This window comes from Pongo abelii, chromosome 3 (genome assembly GCF_028885655.2).
Source record: "Pongo abelii isolate AG06213 chromosome 3, NHGRI_mPonAbe1-v2.0_pri, whole genome shotgun sequence".
In the NCBI taxonomy this organism is placed as follows: Eukaryota; Metazoa; Chordata; class Mammalia; order Primates; family Hominidae; genus Pongo; species Pongo abelii.
Window position 1 is genome coordinate 116,005,840 of NC_071988.2, and position 19,121 is coordinate 116,024,960.

The 19,121-nt window shown below is 36.2% G+C and overlaps 1 protein-coding gene across 3 annotated transcripts in view; it reads left to right on the forward strand.

Moving 5' to 3' along the window:
* The window catches only part of PDLIM5 (PDZ and LIM domain 5), a 215,723-nt gene that overhangs the window by 102,178 nt on the left and 94,424 nt on the right, over positions 1–19,121 (forward strand). For all 3 annotated transcript variants that reach the window (XM_002814977.6, XM_009240198.4, XM_009240200.4), the window contains exon 4: positions 17,678–17,720. In XM_002814977.6, the coding sequence (XP_002815023.2) occupies positions 17,678–17,720 (43 nt within the window). The remainder of the gene's footprint in view (positions 1–17,677; positions 17,721–19,121) is intronic.

The following is a 19,121-nucleotide window of genomic DNA, read 5'->3' on the forward strand; positions in this document are numbered from 1 at the left end:
ATAGTGAGATAAATTGTTAATAATGAATTTCCCCATGAAAGTACCATATAATGATTGTAACATTGAAAAGATTCATATGGTAAATACATGGATATCGTGTGCCAATTCTGTGTTATTTTACTAACTACAAGGTATAGGTATAGGGTAAGATAATTTTCATAGATTTCTTCATTTAATCTTCAGAATAACCCTGTGAGGTAGGTGATATTAACCTCTTTATAGATGAGGAAACTAATTTAGAGAAGTTAATTAACTTGGGCAAGTTTATTTATTTATTTTTATTTATATATATATATTTTTATTATACTTTAAGTTCTAAGGTACATGTGCACAACATTCAGGTTTGTTACATATGTATACATGTGCCATGTTGGTGTGCCGCACCCATGAACTCGTCATTTACATTATGTATATCTCCTAATGCTGTCCGTCCCGCCTCCCCCCACCCCACAACAGGCCCCGGTGTGTGATGTTCCCCTTCCTGTGTCCAAGTGTTCTCATTGTTCAATTCCCACCTATGAGTGAGAACATGCCGTGTTTGGTTTTTTGTCCTTGCGATAGTTTGCTAAGAATGATGGTTTCCAGCTTCATCCATGTCCCTACAAAGGACATAAGCTCATCCTTTTTTATGTCTGCATACTATTCCATGGTGTATATGTGCCACATTTTCTTAATCTAGTCTATCATTGATGGACATTTGGGTTGGTTCCAAGTCTTTGCTATTGTGAATAGTGCTGCAATAAACATACGTGTGCATGTGTCTTTATAGCAGCATGATTTATAATCCTTTGGGTATATACCCAGTAATAGGATGGCTGGGTCAAATGGTATTTCTAGTTCTAGATCCTTGAGGAATCGCCACATTGTCTTCCACAGTGTTTGAACTAGTTTACAGTCCCACCAACAGTGTAAAAATGTTCCTATTTCTCCACATCCTCTCCAGCACCTGTTGTTTCCTGACTTTTTAATGATCACCATTCTATCTGGTGCGAGATGGTATCTCATTGTGGTTTTGATTTGCATTTCTCTGGTGGCCAGTGATGATGAGCATTTTTTCGTGTGTCTGTTGGCTGCATAAATGTCTTCTTTTGAAAAGTGTCTGTTCATATCCTTTGCCCACTTTTTGATGGGGTTGTTTGTTTTTTTCTTGTAAATTTGTTTGAGTTCATTGTAGATTCTGGATATTAGCCCTTTGTCAGATGAGTAGATTGCAAAAATTTTCTCCCATTCTGTAGGTTGCCTGTTGACTCTGATGGTAGTTTCTTTTGCTGTGCAGAAGCTCTTGAGTTTAATTAGATCCCGTTTGTCAATTTTGGCTTTTGTTGCCATTGCTTTTGGTGTTTTAGACATGAAGTCCTTGCCCATGCCTGTGCCCTGAATGGTGTTGCCTAGGTTTTCTTCTAGGGTTTTTATGGTTTTAGGTCTAACATTGAAGTCTTTAATCCATCTTGAATTAATTTTTGTATAAGGTGTAAGGAAGGGATCCACTTTCAGCTTTCTACATATGGCTAGCCAGTTTTCCCAGCACCATTTATTAAATACGGAATCCTTTCCCCATTTCTTGTTTTTGTCAGGTTTGTCAAAGATCAGATGGTTGTAGACCTGTGGTATTATTTCTGAGGGCTCTGTTCTGTTCCATTGGTCTATGTCTCTGTTTTGGTACCAGTACCATGCTGTTTTGGTTACTATAGCCTTGTAGTATAGTTTGAAATCAGGTAGTGTGATGCCTCCAGCTTTGTTCTTTTTGCTTAGGATTGACTTGGCAATGTGGGCTCTTTTTTGGTTCTCTATGAACTTTAAAGTAGTTTTTTCCAATTCTGTGAAGAAAGTCACTGGTAGTTGGATGGGGATGGCATTGAATCTATAAATTACCTTGGGCAGTATGGCCATTTTCACAATATTGATTCTTCCTAGCCATGAGCATGGAATGTTCTTCCATTTGTTTGTGTCCTCTTTTATTTCGCTGAGCAGTGATTTGTAGTTCTCCTTGAAGAGGTCCTTCACGTTCCTTGTAAATTGGATTCCTAGGTATTTTATTCTCTTTGAAGCAATTGTGAATGGGATTCACTCATAATTTGGCTCTCTGTTTGTCTGTTATTGGTGTATAAGAATGCTTGTGATTTTTGCACATTGATTTTGTATCCTGAGACTTTACTGAAGTTGCTTATCAGCTTAAGGAGATTTTGGGCTGAGGCGATGGGGTTTTCTAGATATGCAATCATGTCATCTGCAAACAGGGACTATTTGACTTCCTCTTTTCCTAATTGAATGCCCTTTATTTCTTTCTCCTGCCTGATTACCCTGGCCAGAACTTCCAACACTATGTTGAATAGGAGTGGTGAGAGAGGGCATCCCTGTCTTGTGCCAGTTTTCATAGGGAGTACTTCCAGTTTTTGCCCATTCAGTATGATATTGGCTGTGGGTTTGTCATAAATAGCTCTTATTATTTTGAGATACATCCCATCAATGCCTAATTTATTGAGAGTTTTTAGCATGAAGGGCTGTTGAATTTTGTCCAAGGCCTTTTCTGCATCTATTGAGATAATCTTGTGGTTTTTGTCTTTGGTTTTGTTTATATGCCGGATTACGTTTTTTGATTTGCATATGTTGAACCAGCCTTGCATCAACTTGGGCAAGTTTATTGTTGTTAAGATGGTATTGAGACCTAAGTCTTGCTTGGCGCTAAGTAAAATTCATGCTGTTCTTTATTTTCTTGATATTGTGGTGTCTCTTTGTAATGGTGAAGTGGAAATTATTATAGCCATCTCTCAAATGAGCAGACCAAGGCATAGATAAAAAAGGCTAGCATTTAATTGTGGTAGAATGGGCAATAAAATAGTTGTCAACCTATTCTTGCTGAATTTCCGTTTTCCTGTCTATGTATGAGTGTTCAACTATGTTAAAGTCTGTCTTGAGTATCCTAAGGTGGAGTTACAGCAGCCCAGTAGAGTACATTCTGAGTTTTCTGCCTATACTTGTACTTTAACCAAAGAAGCTTTGCTTTGATTTGTTTTATATACTGAACCTTGAATTATATTCAAGTATGACTAAGGATTATAATACTAACATTGTTGGGGGATAAAAATGTGGGCTTTCTGGTTTTTCTTGTTGCTTTATTTTTTATTCTAGGTGAAATAATAAATCAGTTCCCTATTCCATTTTTCTGTAAAATGAACTGTCATGATCTGTTTTGTGTGTGTGTTGCGGGGAGGGGGTTTAGTAAAAAATTTAATCATAAGTAAGTTATGTAAGCAGATGTTGATCTTAAATGTTTTTAGTAAAACCATGTGTTGGGTCACCTCTAAAAGTAGTTATGATAATTTTTTTTTTTGTCTAAAGCATTTCAGTTATAGCAATGATAAATTTAAGTTGAGTAGGTTTTTAGCTCATTATTTTTGGTAAACTAAGGAAAATATAGGATAAGGATTTTGATTAGCCTAGTAAGAAATTGTGATTAGTTTCACATCGACCAACTTGCTGTTTTCTATCATGAAACCTGAAAAAATGAAAAAGATATTATTATGATTCTTTGATTTCTCAAGCGTTTTCTGAGAATTTTGTCAAATTTCAGAAACTAGTTTTCTTAGTATCCAATTTTATTGAACATAGGCTACAGCAAGTATCTAGGTTGTAACATGTTTTTGGTGGCTCTGAGATGGAAAGTTGTAATTATATGAACCAGACCTTCTATCTAGTGCTATTTTTACAAGGCTGCTGTATTGTCAAATATTTGTTCTATGGCTCTGTCTTCTTCTAGCCATACTCATCAGTATTGTAGCACATTTAACTGCTGATGTCTGGAATTCACATAAGGCACAGATTCAACAAGAAGAGCAGCGAATCATGCTACATCTTGTTTTCACTGGAACACTAAAGCATCAGCATATGCCAGTGTTTGCTTTGGGGTAGGTTTCCCTAGAAAACAGAAGATCAGTGAGATGCTAAATTGGAATTTTATGTGACAGACGGCTGAAAACAAGGCCATGGTTGAAAGCCAAACTCTTAGATGTTGTGCATGTCGAAACTGGAACAAAGATTATAATGCAAGTTCAATTTTCCTCAAATATGGATCTCAACATTAATTGTGGTATGCAGCTCACCCACAGCCTTGGGTGTGGTCCATGAATGCAGCTGCTACTCTGTTCTGTAATTATTGTATTTTATTGCCATTATGACTGGGCCTTTGGGTTATAACCATTGATGCAAATGCAAAAGGAAGAAACATGTTGGATACACAGTAATATACATGTTTTTGGCATTGGCTATTTGTGTCATCTTAACTTTTTTTATTCATAGAACTTAATAGTTGGAAGCACTTGTAGAGAAAATTTTAATATGTTGGATTTCTTTGTGGGGATTAGGAGCAAAGCTTCTTCTCTGGCCAGCCTGTGACTGTTTCTTATCTAAGTGGACTCCATTGCCAATCATTGTGATGGTTCAGAAGCATCCAAGGCCCACACTGTCCCCTAAACATTGCCTTTGGGAACAAATGCACGTAGTTCTAGGTCATGGTGAGCCTAGGTGTTGTCCCTTGTACCTAGGATTCAGTGAAGGGCCTGGGGGGAATTCAGAAAAGGAGTCATTGAGTTCACCTTGGTGATTCAGCATATAACTGCTTTCTCTTTGATTGAACTTTACAGAAGCTAATGTAGCTGCCACCAAGCCCTGGATTGTTGCTAATTGAGAAGACTGTTTAGAAGACAGGTGGACTTTAGTTTCATTCTAGGAACTGAGGGGTGATTTTATGTGTTATGGATAATTTGGACCTGAATTATTTCATTTCTCATTATTCCCATACTCTCCCATTATTATGGCAGCCAAGAACTGACATTTTCTGGAATAAGTCTGGTGAGGTAGCTTTCACAAAACAATATTGGGTTTAGTGTCCTAAGTACCTTATTATTATTACCTTATAAATACCTTGTTATTACTGTTCTCATCTTACAGGCAAGGAAACTGAGAGAGGTTAAGTAACTTGCCCCAGGTTGAACAACTAGTAAATGGAGGTGCTAGGGTTAGAATCTGGGCAGTCTGCTTTTACCTCTGGAATACTGGACATTTTTGAGGCTGTGTTATACTTCTTATCAAATTAACCAGGCTAAGACTTAGATGTTTGTTTTGTTTTGTTTTGAGATGGAGTCTCGCTGTCGCCCAGGCTGGAGTGCAGTGGCGCAATCTTGGCTCACTGCAAGCTCCACCTCCCGGGTTCACGCCATTCTCCTGCCTCAGCCTCCTGAGTAGGTGGGACTACAGGCGCCCGCCACCACGCCCAGCTAATTTTCTGTATTTTTAGTAGAGACAGGGTTTACATCGTGTTAGCCAGGATGGTCTTGATCTCCTGACCTCATGATCCCCCTGCCTTGGTCTCCCAAAGTGCTGGGATTACAGGCTTGAGCTGCCGCTCCCAGTTAACTTAGATGATTTTTAAAAAATGTACCTATGATTTGCTTATCTTTGAAGTCTGTATTAGTGTCGGGTTTATTTGGCAATCTGTTCTGAGTTCCTTCCACCTTGTTACAAATAGTATACTCCTGAGAAAAATAAAATAACTAGCTAATATAGACAGATTTTCAGAATGAGGAAGAACACTGCATGATACAGGCTGTGTGGTAGTGGTATTATTCAAGTTCCCTTGAGCTTGAAGAGATCTTGTGGGCCAGTTGATCCTTCCCGTCCTCAAGAATCCCTGATACAGTGATACAGCTTATTCCAGTTAGACGATGCTCATTAAGGGAAAGTTTTTTGAATTAAAAACTCACCATTGGTATTCAGCAAGAACATTTTAGAAAAGCAGCCAAAAGAGTTACAAAATAGTTCTGGGAGAAACGGATCATTATCTTGAGAGGAGTCCGTAACTTTGATGCTGGAGTTACATGCGTGCTTTTTCGTTTATCATAGTTTTTTAAAGATCACAGCATGGAACATGTGTTTCTTTCTATGCAGTGGTTGTTATCCTTTGCAAGGTCTCAGATCTTTCTGTGACTCTAATAAAAGAGGAAATTAATATGACAGGAATCTCCTATTCCCATTCTCTGACAGTGTTTTAGGGGATCCTTGGAGCCAAAGTAAGGAAGACTCAGATTAGAGGATATGTTTTTCTCCCACAAGGAATCTAATACTTTTCAGATTATTTATCTTAAGAGATAGGCATCAGTGTCTGGCTTCTTCACAATTTTAGTCATCGCCAAAGAGGGGAAATCTCTCTTGTCTAGTTCAGTTTTATAAGCACTTGCTACAGGATGTTATTGTTGGAACAACACATATAGTAATCCATGGTCAGCATTTCTATTCTTCTCAGTAATTTTATGTCAGAAGCAAATTTGGTGGCGATGAGCTTTGCAGACATGTACTAGCCAGAGCTCTGCGTTAATTGTTGTGTTGTTGATAGATCTGCTTATTTTATGTCTTTGAGGATATTATTGCTTGCAGAATTTTTTAAAAGTTAAAATAGTTTAATAGTATTTTATGAATGGGCTTTTTCACTGCAATTCAGTAGACATTTGTTTGTGACCCCTATTAGCCAGTCATCATGTTTATTATGTGGCCTATCAGACCTCCAGACCTTTCTGAGATCTCCACCTTTGAGTCAAGGTTGGTGTTTATCAAACTGAGGCTTAAATATTCAGTTTTTTTGGGTCAAGACCAGCATCCTTTCCCCCCAGCTACTTTGTTTTGTTTTGTAAATAAAAATAATATATTTTAATGGGTTCCACAGGAAAATATGTATGTTATTGCTTCATACTTGCATTAGGTAGATAATGATACAAAATGTATTTCTGATACCCACTGTGATAAAAGTGTGAAAACAGTTTTCTAGGTCAGTGCTATTTAATTTGTGGGTCCTGGACTGGTACCAGTCTGAACTGTTTGTTCCTGGTCTGCAGGGAGATAAGCACTGAAATTGAGAATAAGCATTTAGGAACTTTTGTAGCAATTTCACATTGCCACAGTTTTCAAGGTTTATGCTTAGTGGATTTGTCCCATTGAACAAGTATAGTCCAGTTTGGGTGTTGAGCTTCCATGATGAGTAACGTACGTTGTGACTTGTGTATGTTTCGCAGCATTTTAGGTCATTTCCTAATCTATTAGACTCAAAAGAGTGGTGGAGAGAGGGTGCACCACTTAATTCTCTTGGGAATTAAGAGAAGCTTACCTTTTAGTGAATTAGACATAATGTGTTGCTAATTGGCTATGGTTTCAGGTTTTTAAACTGTAACATAGAAAAGGTATTAGAAGAAGAAGAATATAATTTATGTTTTCTATGGTTCCCTTGTTAGAAAAAAAGATACTAATATTTTGTTAATACTGAAAAGCTTTGGGATTCTAATTTAAATTTTCAACAAAATCCATTAAATTATCAATCAGTAATATAAACAAGTCTTCTATTATAAGCAAAATTCAGTTTTCTATAAACAAAAATAAAGATTATTAATAAACAGTTGAATGAGTTTCAGTTCTGTGATGGTATAAATGTGAGATAAATCACAAATAATATAAGAAGTTGTAAAAATAAATATTTGAAAATTTAGCTGGCTTTTAAGTTCCTATTTTTAGATGTAGATATTATTATCACTTTGAATGCCTTGACTTAATTTAATAATATGAGATTTAGTGATAAGGATGTTGGACAAGATTCTACTTATTAATGAATGTGAAATTCAAGGCTTATCTTAAAGTTATTAAACGAGGATAGACTTGGCCTATCTATGGCTAAAGTAGCCACATTTGGTCACTAATGTTTAAATTCCTTGACTCTTATGAATACCTGCAGATTTTTAAAAATATCTAAACTCACCCAAAATTATTTTTTAAGTGTTATGTAACTGGAAAAAGCTAAGTTGAGATTGTGAAGAATCCTCATTTCATGTGTTCTACACAAAAGATAGCAGACTGACTTTGTTGTCCTAATAAGGCTGTGTTGAATGCTGGAATACTTATCCCCTTAAATTTTATTGAAATACTTCGAAATACTCACTTTACAAAAAAGGTTTGCAATTTAACATATTTAGCCTGGACAGGAATAGAAAAAGAGATGTGCCTCTGGTATTAGCATAGGACAGGGTACATATAAAGGTGAACCTCAAATAGCATGTCTCATACTTTGAAAAGATGGAAGACAAATTAGATATTTTGTTGTTTTCTATTTGTGTTTTGTTCATCACAATATGTTTAATATTTGGGGCAGTTTTTATTCCTTCTCTCTTCCTTTCTTTTAGTAAGTAGGCTTGTACAGATCATTTATTGCTTAACACTGAGATTTGGATTTAACCTTCTTCCAAAATGAAGTACTGCATTTAGCAATTTTTGTTTTTGTTTTTGTTTTTGTTTTTGTTTTTGTTTTGAGACAGAGTCTTACTCTTGTCTCCCAGGCTGAAATGCAGTGGCGCAATCTCGGCTTACTGCAGCCTCCACCTCCCAGGTTCAAGTGATTCTCCTGCCTCAGCCTCCTGGGTAGCTGGGACTACAGGCGTGCGCCACCACACCTGGCTAATTTTTGTATTTTTAATAGAGACAGGGTTTCACCATGTTGGCCAGGATGGTCTAGATCTCCTGACCTCGTGATCCACCCTCCTTGGCCTCCCAAAGTGCTGGCATTACAGGCATGAGCCATCGTGCCTGGCCTTAGAAATGCTTTTCTATCTCACTCAGAATAAAAGACCAATTCCTTGTAATGGGTTCATGTACTTTATGTGTTCTGGCCCCCAGCCATCTCTGCAGCTTTATCTCTCACTGCTTTCCCCAGCTTTTCCTGGAACCATTCTAGCCCCACTGGTACATTCCTTCCTCAGGACTTTGCACTTACTATTTGGACTGCCAGGAATTCTGTACTTCAGGTTTCTGTTCAGAGTTCATCTCATTGGAGAGGCCTTCTCTGACCCTTTTGTGTAAAATAGTGTGTCCTTTCCCATGTCTTGCTTTATTATGCTCCATGGCACTTACTACCATGTGAAATATTTTGCTTGTTAGTCTGCCTCTCTCAAATGGATGAAAGCACCTTCAAAGGAGGAATTTTGTATTTTTTTTTTTTTTTTTTTTTTTTTAGACAGAGTCTTGCTCTGTCACCCAGGCTGGAGTGCAGTAGGACCATCTCAGCTCACTGCAACCTCTGCCTCCTGGGTTCAAGCGATTCTCCTGCCTCAGCCTCCCAGGTAGCTAGGACTACAGGTGAGTGCCACCACACCCAGCTAATTTTTTTGTATTTTTAGTAGAGACAGGGTTTCACCGTGTTAGCCAGGATGGTCTTGATCTCCTGATCTTGTGATCTGCCCGCCTCGGCCTTCCAAAGTGCTGGGATTACAGGTGTGAGCCACCATGCCCAGCCCATCTGTTTTATTCATTACCATTGCCCCACCTCCTACAACAGAGCCTTCTGTATCATGGATTTAATAAATATTTGTGGAACTAATTAATAAGTTCATGAAATAACCAATTGTTTTAAGGAAAAGACACAGTGCGAGTGTTGCCCTTGAACCTGAAGTGATGCTGGGTAAAATAATTATCAGTCGGGAATGATAAGTTGATTGGTTAAATAATTTCTGATAATGTAGAAGGCCATATTAATCCTTACAGGATTAGCAGGTTGACAGGAGCTAGATTCCGACTATAACATAAGGTTGTTTGTTTTTATGTTTATAAAAATGCAGGCTGATTCAAAAAGAGCTGAACATGATTAAAAAAACTGTATTATTCAGTGATCAGGTATATATGCAGTTATATGAATGTGTAGTCAAAACAAAATTAGAAGGAACCATCGTAGTTATTTCTGTAAATCTTGCATGCTCAGTATGCAACCCCCTGTATCATGGGGCACACATCAGTCCTGAAATCTAATTCATTCTGTTATTGGTAGCATGTCACCATCGATAGTTGTAATGGGGACCATGATGCCACTTCCTTTATTTTCCCAAGACCCACAAGAAGATTATGTGATGTGGTATCTTGGGATCTGCATGACTACTAATGTCAGAAGCTGATTACTATTTTAAATAGAACACCCAATTTAGCATGAGAGAAGGTGTTCACTAAGGAACCTCCAACCCCATCCTGCTGAAAAATGAAATTATTAGAGATTTCCCATTGCTGTAGGGAAAAAATACTCCTCTTTTCTGGAAAAGTAAAGAACAATGGACTGAAACCTGTTCTTTGTTTTTGCATCTGCTTACTGAGCTTTCACTGGGAATTTTGTGCAGAACTTAATCTCTTATTTATATGCATATTGTACAGCCTGTAAAGTGTTCACTCTATAGATAGGCAGATATATTATGTATCTGTATATATTGAATACACATAGACATATATGTATATATTATATACAATGAGTAACTTCTGTGTTTACTTGAATTAAACCAAAAATGACATTCTGTAAACGTGTCATTGAAAATGAATAGCTGTTTGTTAATAGAAAGTAGTTATTCATTGTTTGGAGCCATTATTCTCTGAAATTCTTTACCAAAGTTATTTTATAACTTTCTCTTTGATGTTATTCCAGAAGGCAGCCAGAAAGTAGAATGTTAGGGCTGCATATAGGCTTCTGGACGACTTGGGTTCTAATTCGGCTTCTGCCACTTTCAAATTTAAGTTTTGGTCAAGTTAGCCTATTTGAGCTTCTGTTTCCTATATTTAAAATGAGAACATACTCCTTTGTCAGGAAGAATAAATGAGATAATTTATATGATGGGTCAAGTGAAATTATTGGCATTTGGTAGGTACCCATTAAGTGATATTTTCTTGCTTATCTCTAGGTTTTTTTGTTGTTATTGTTTTCCTTGAAATTGATCCTGTTAGTAATTTGATTCTAATAGTATATAATCAGAAATAGAGTAATTTCCAGAACTCCAGAGTTCAGGTCATCTGCTTACGGGGAAGGTGCCACCTATCACTGCTTACTTTGTGTCAAGCACTCCACCAGATATGTTACATTACCTCATTCCATCCTCAAAACAGTTCTGCAAGGGAGGTATTATGACCCTCATGTCAACAAAGAAACTATATGGTGCCTAATGCAACCTTTATTCAGCTATTTGTTCTATTCCTCAAAGAATTCCTGTATCAACAAAGAGCTTCGTAAGAGAAGGCCTGAATATGAAAGGCGGGAACTCTGTCTCTTTAGGGCTCTAAGCTTTTCTTGAAAGGAAGAAAAAAATAAATAGTCAAACTTCAGGTTATGAATTGTGCTTGCTTATGCTACTATTATCCTGTATATGACCCTCATTCAGCATCTGACCTTTATCAAAGTTTTCCTGAAGCAGTTAATTTTATATACATTGTTTAAAGCCTGTGAAAAAGAATTTTGAATATGGTTCTGTTATTGATGCTTATTCTCCTAATATGAATCTTAACTATATTTGGTGGGTTTTTTTGTTTGTTTGTTTGTTTGTTTTATGAGACAGAGTCTCGCTCTGTCGCCCAGGCTGGAGTGCAGTGGCACGACCTCGGCTCACTGCAAGCTCTGCCTTCCGGTTCACGCCGTTCTCCTGCCTCAGCCTCCCGAGTAGCTGGGACTACAGGCGCCCGCCACCACGCCCGGCTAATTTTTTGTATTTTTAGTAGAGACGGGGTTTCACCATGTTAGCCAGGATGGTCTCGATCTCCTGACCTCGTGATCCGCCCGCCTTGGCCTCCCAACTATATTTGTTTTAAGGGCATTTTAGTAGTGTCACAAAAGAGCCAATAAAATGTAGACTCTTAATTTTTCACAGGCAGATTATTTGCTTTTCAAGTTTTATTACTTTTATATTAGTAATGAAGTACTATGTTGATAAAACTATATTTTTTATCTACCTGATTGAAGTTGGAAGAGAAAATCTATCAAGTAAAAGTAATTACTTACCATTGGACCTTAGTAAGTTTTCAGAGAATGCAATTCTAGTACAGATTGATTTTTTTTTATTCCTAAAGATAGTATAGTTTGTGACTGTTAAAAAATATACAGTTTTGGTAGAAAATAATGGGAAAGAAGGGAATTATACTTGTCAGTCTCTTCCCTTGCATAAAAATGCAGGGTGCATGCTTTTCACTTGTTCTTTTAGGATTTTTTAAAAAAATAATTACTAGTAGCTCCATTTATAGTATGTAGAAGCAGGGATGAAAGAGGTTTTTAGCACTCTTTATCATTTATTAGCAAATGAACTGAAGTGCTGACTAGCAGAGTTACAAATAGTGCTTAAAATGTTATTCTAGTCCAATAATATTAAATCTGACCCTTCACCAAACTTCAATATCAGTGTAGTGTGGTATGAATTTCATTTGAATGGGTGGTATGGAAGTTCAGATGGATCACCTAAACAGTTGTAAACAGTGTAAAAGTTTTGGGTAGAGGAGATAAGAAGAATTTAAAGGTAGTGTCCTGCAACCACAGAAGGAATAATATGTTTCACTTTCATTTCTTATATCAGTATCTGAACATATTGTAATTAGGGCTTTGCATTGTGCAGAATGATTACGAGGTTTAGAGACCAAAAGAGGCATGGTCATGTAGAATTACTTACTAGAAAGTTTGGTATAATAAAAACCTTAACATGATCTAAACTAGAGGCTGTCAAATGATGGCTTACAGGCCAAATCCTGCCCACCGCTTGTTTTTACTAAAGTTTTGTTGGAACACAACCATGGTCACTTATTTAGGTTTTGTCTGTGTCTTTCTACAGTGGCAGAGCTGAATAGTTGAGATCATTTGACACACAAAGACTAAAATATTTACTGTCTGGCCCTGTATAATAAAATTTGCCATTTCTTAACAGTGGGACATATAAAATAGATTGTTTATAGAAACCCTTTATTGAAATGATATTTTCACTGTAATGAAATTTTTTCCATAGTAATAATGAATTACTCTTAAATTTGAAATTTCTTTTATTCTTGAATACATCTAAAATTATGCAATCTCTTCATTCTTTCTGATATAAAAATTTTATAAATACTATTTAGAAAAATGGATTTTTTTCTTTAAAAGATTCTGAAGTTATTTTTGAGTGTGGTCATGAGGCACAATTGGCAAATAATTTTTTTTCCCTCATAAAACTGTTACTATGGAAATAAATGTAGAATTACAACAATAAGTTTTCTCCCTCTGAAATCAAATAGAATATTGTGAAATTTTGCACATAATTTGAAAACAGTTTTAAGAAAGATGTATGCAAATAAATTATAGGGTATATAAAACACTTATTCTTAAAAATATGTCATATACTAATATTTTAAAATAAAGGTACCTAAGGAGATAACAAGTTAAGTGTTGTATCTTTGTTGGAATACTTTAGAAGATTGAGGCTTTGACCAAATGAATTTACATGGAATATCGCCAGATGATGAAGTCAATTTGGGGTGTGCCCACAGTAATTTTTGTTTTGGACTTCTTTTTTTTGGCACATTGAGTGAAATGACATCTTTGTTGATTCTTATTCTTCCATGACACGATTCTATATAATTTTGGACTGTGGTTACCTTTAGAGATGACCTGTACCCATATGGAATAAGTGCCCTTCCCACAAAATGGCCCCCTCCACGGTGAGGAGTTAGAAGAGAGGGTGATACTGGAAAGCCATTTTGCTTGGGTTGACACTGATTTTAGAAATTCAAACAATTTGTGCTGAAGAGCAAAGTCTTTGGAGAACATTTGGGATGATAACTAGTCTCCCACTCCAAACTGGGTGAATGACTTGATAAAGTCATTTTACCCCTTTGTTTGTTTGTTTGTTTAGACAGAGTCTTGCTGGAGTGCAGTGGCACAATCTCGGCTCACTGCAGCCTCTGCCTCCCAGATTCAAGCAGTTCTCCTGCCTCAGCCTCCTAAGTATCTGAGACTACAGGCACACGCTACCACGTCCAGCTAATTTTTGTATGTTTAGCAGAGATGGGGTTTCACCATGTTGGCCAGGCTGGTCTCAAACTCCTGATCTCAGGTGATCCACCCACCTCAGCCTCCCAAAGTGCTGGATTGATTACAGGCACAAGCCAGCGCGCCTGTCCAATTTTCCCCTTTGCATTTGAGTTTCTCATCTGTAAAATCAGAGAATGACACCTAAATCATGAGATTATTATAAATGAAAAATATAGTTATATGGATATGTGGTTGAGTGCCTGGCAAGTAGAATAAATTTAAGGTAGCTGTTAGTCTTTGTTTCCGCTTATGCTACTTAAATTTAAATTTGCTTAAATTGCTTGCTACTTGACAAAATGCTTTCTTTCTTAGTGATTTTCAGGTATTTAAGTATTAATCATTTGAACTTTAAAATAACAAATTGGGGTGATATCACTCACACTCTGCCCTAATACCCTCTTATTTTCTTCCTTTCTTCCATCCATTGGTTCTCTGGCTTGACTTATCTGGTTGATGAAAATTTCTTCTCAAACCCTAATAAACTTTCATGGCCACCTGAAAAGGATTATTGCAACAAAAGCACTCACCCTACTTACAGAATTATTATAATTATAATTCTTAGAGAAGTATTATAATTAGATATATTATAATTAGATATGCTTAGAGAAGTATTATAATTATCAAATGGTAACTGCCTGTTCTGGATATATATCAGAGCCACACTCATAAATTTAAAATCAAGCACAGGCACAGAGGGCCACTGGTACTCACACGGGCTAAAGCAATTCTGCTGCTTTTGTCTTTTTTCCTTCTTTCTTTTACTCTTCAAAAAGCCTGACCAGCTTTGGGTTATTTCTTTCTCTCTGTAGGAAAAAAAGTTCCTATATAGTAAGATAGAGAAGATGCAAAGAGGGAGAAAAGGAGTGAGTGTGTGACTGAGTGCATGTGTATGTGAAGAGTACAGTATTTTATAAGCCACAAACTGTTATAATATGCTGATATATAACTATTTTGTACTTTTGTTTATAGAAAATAGAATCTTTACATAATCTCAAACCATTTAGAAAAACCTAATACATTGCCATAGTGATTTAAATGTTTAAGGTTTGAGTATTTGGGACAGTAGACTAGCTGAATATGCAATAAAGTGTGAGGAAACTGTTTAGAAAGACATCCTTCTGCACTCTTGAGTGCTCACTTTTTTCCTTCTAGAGTTGCTTTGTTATTACAGATTGACAGCTTTGCAATTAAAGTGATTAATGATGTACCCTAGTGTTTATGGGTCCCAAGGTCAGTGGATCCAAAGATGGCCATGCTGTGGGAAACTTAGACAAGAGCTCATCTCATAGAAGATGAACCAAACACTCTCCTTTTTTTCTGTATGATTGTTTACGAGTTAAGTATGTTAGATGCTTGAGGGAGTCAGCAAGACATAATGAGTAATGTGCATAATCTTTATCATTCTAGTTCTATTGTCTAGTTCCTCATTCTTAAACACTAGTGTGAACATTCGGAACCTTATTAACTAAAAAACAAGTTATTTTATAAAGCAGTTTTAGGAAACTACATTAATTAGTTAAAAATATACCTTAAGTGTAACACTGCATTGGGTATTCAAAAGATGCAGTTTAGCTTGATTCATTTGCATCTAATTCTTGATAAGACTGCTGTTTATTTATGGCATAATTTTTCCTATACATTATTCTAACTGGTACATCACAATTTTAGTTTTTAATATAGTCAGTTATCACTTAAAACTCCTTTCAACTGTTCAGGTAGAGATTCTGAAACTGGTTATAATGCATCAGGGATTTTTATTTTGGATACTACTTTTACAAAAGTCAATCAGCTTCACATAGATTGTTCTAGCCATATTGATGGCTTCGTTCTTTGAATTTCATGAACTGAGGATACTACTGGGCTGAGGCACTGGTATATCACCGTCATGGCTTACTCCTGAACAGTGGCTTCACACCAAGGAGAGTGAACAATAAGAAAATTGTTGAGCCCATAGCACAAAGCCATTGCCAAGATCTCTCTCTGCTGGTTTGAAACTCACACTACACAGAAGTGACTTGTGATGATCACTGTAGTTCAAAGGGGATCTGTTATCCCATTGTATATTTGCCAGGATTTGAAGAGAAAATGTAGGAAGAATTTTTTTCGTAATTATACCTCAATTTTTTAAACATCCTTTAAAAATTATTGTTTTTATGTAATCTATGACATTGTTAAAGTAAAAGATGCTCAATATTTGTCTAAAGAAAAGGAAGACAATTACAACAATTCTAAGTTTGAGAAATAGGTTTCCTTATTCACTGGAATCCACTGTTCTTTACTTGAACTTGTTTCCTTTGCTCATTATAATAACCCTACAAGCTAAAAGAAAAGTTGTCTATTAAATAGTATACATAGAAGGTTGTGCAACTGCACAGAGTGTAATCTGTATTGCAGTAACTGAATATTAACATCCATTGCTACCTCTCATTAGGTTAGCCAATTCTCAGTGCTTGCCATAGCTAACCAAATTAACTGTTTTTAGAAAATTCAGTTGCTGCTAAAAATGTTGATCAGAGTTCATTATTAGATTATACTCATAGAGACCGAATATCCTGTGCTAGTGTCTTCTGTTTGTGATCTGTTGTCTTTAAAGTAAAACAAGTTCATGGTTTATAGCTTAAAATGATCATCACTTAGTATTTACCTGCTATGCTTACATTTCTTGAATTCTGTGCTTGATGTGTTATCCTCCAGCTAGTGTGATATGAGTGGAATCAAATTGCTACTGGCATATTAAACATAAGGTATACCTTAACACTAAGTAAATAGGCTTTAAAACATTAGAGGCTTTCCCAGTCATTTAGTTCCTGTCCATGAATACAACCAGTATATTGTTATATTTAACAATGGTGGGCCTCAGCTCCATCTTAAGCAATTTCCTACACTTCTTTTGAAGTTTCTTCTCTGAAAAATTAGGATAACCACAGCTTTTACTTGGGTATGGTTAAGATTATATGAGATAATTGCTCCAAACCAATTATTGTTACTGTTGAGCCCATGCTAACCAAAGGCACAATAATAACATAGTACAAAAAGCATATATTTAAAATAAAAATTAATTTGAATTTGGAAATAGTCAAGTTATATACATGGATTTTGTCTTTTTCTTCACTCTCTCTTTTCCACACTTATTATTGATGACCTGTTACATTCCAGACACTGTGCTGATACAGGCACAGATGGGACATGGTCATTGCCTTCACTGAAATTATAGTCTAGCAGAAGGACCTACAGTTTACTTTTAGCAAATTAAATGTATTAACTTGCATAGACCCTTAAGAATAGGAATACAGAATAAATATTCATTCATTGACCCAATTCAACTAGAATGTATTCAGCATCTTCACAGAGACCCAATATCCCGTGGATGTTGTTCATGGATGTTAGGAGAAAAGACAGATACTGTTGGAGATTGGAGTCAGATTAGATGGTTGAGGAGCCACTCAAAGATCAGAAGGTCATATTTATTATACTTTACCCTTTTAGGTGGGGGGTAGCTTTAACGATTAAACATGGGTGCACTCACAAACAGGATTGATGTTTGTCATTCCTCAGTTGAATTTGTAGAGAACCAGAGACTGCTGTTGAATACCTAGTGTGTAAAATGTTGAATCTTGCAGCATTTGACTTACATGAATGAATTAGAAGATTGTGAATAGTAAAAACTATGAATTATGAAACTATAAATTCCAATGATTCAGTATATTAAGACTTATAATAGTAAAAATTCCATTAAGAAGTCTACAAGTTTATAAAAATTCATTATTTTTTTTTCTTTTTCTTTCTTTTTTTCCTCAGAGCATCTGCTACACCCAAGCCTGAGCCGGTTCCTGTTCAAAAGGTGTGTTTTTAAGCTAGCACCCAGAGTATCATTTGATTGTCCTTGCTGAGCTACTGTAATTCTCATTTCTGTCTCAGACCATACTGACATTCATTTAATTTATAGTCTTAGTACAATTTTCCTTGTAGTTCTTTCCCTTCAGAGATGAGTAGGAAAATGGAGATCAGCACATACCGTTTGTAATTATACATGTTATAAAACATTATTTCCAAAGCCATATGCTACAATAACTTATGTCAGATTTCTTACATTTCTATTCACTTTTGATGTGCCCATCTTTATCCAAATTCTTATATTTTCTAAAGAGAATAAATAAGTGGTTACTGAAAATTAATATCACAATAAGTCTTTAATAACATTTTATTAATAAGTGCTTAATTACATTTCAGAGTATTCTTAGGTTATTGGCAAGTATCCCTTTTCTTGCATATATGTCTTCAAAATAATTTCAAACCATTATTCATATATATCTGTTTTATGCTTTCGGGGGCTTTCTCCCTAATTTTATCTGTGCCCATTTATTGAACTACTCATTATACAGATTGAGCATCCCTAATTAGAAAATCCAAAATGCTCCAAAATCCCAAACTTTCTGAACACTGACATGCTCACATGACCATCGGAGCATTTCAGATTTTGGATTCTTGGATTAGGGATGCTCCTGCATTCTACAAAGATTCAAAAATCTGAGAATATCTGAATTCTGAATGCTTCTGGTCCCAAGCTGTCTAAATAAGGGATACTCAACCTGTATTGATTCATGTGGGCACTAAGCTACTTATTTTTCTCAATTAGTTTTCTTCTTCCTATAAGATGAATTGAGGCTGCGCGCGGTGGCTCACGCCTGTAATCCCATCTCTTTCGGAGGCCGAGGCAGGCAGATCACCTGAGGTCAGGACTTCGAGACCAGCCTGGCCAACATGGTGATATTCCATCTCTATTGAAAATACAAAAATTAGCTGGGCATGGTGTCGCACACCTGTAGTCCCAGCTAGCCAGGAGGCTGAGGTTGGGAGAATCACTTGAACCCAGGAAGTGGAGGTTACGGTGAGCTGAGATCACACCACTGCACTCCAGCCTCAGTGACAGAGCAAGACTCCTGTCTCAAAAAAAAAAAAAAAAAAACAGAAAAAGATGAATTGAGATTACCTTTTTTCTTAAAATTAAACAGTAGAACCACCATTGTATGATTTTTCAAAAATTTGATTTTTTCTTTTGATATGGTAGGGTGGAATAGGGATTTATTCTTGATCTGAAGTCTAATGCTCTACCTCTGAGCTATCCCCCCTCCTGGGATTTATTCTTGAATGTTGTAGAAGCTTAGTCTGATTTTGTTTAACTTTAAATATGCTTTGGAATAAGGATTGGCAAATAAAAATTCTGGTAATTTTAGGAGGAATT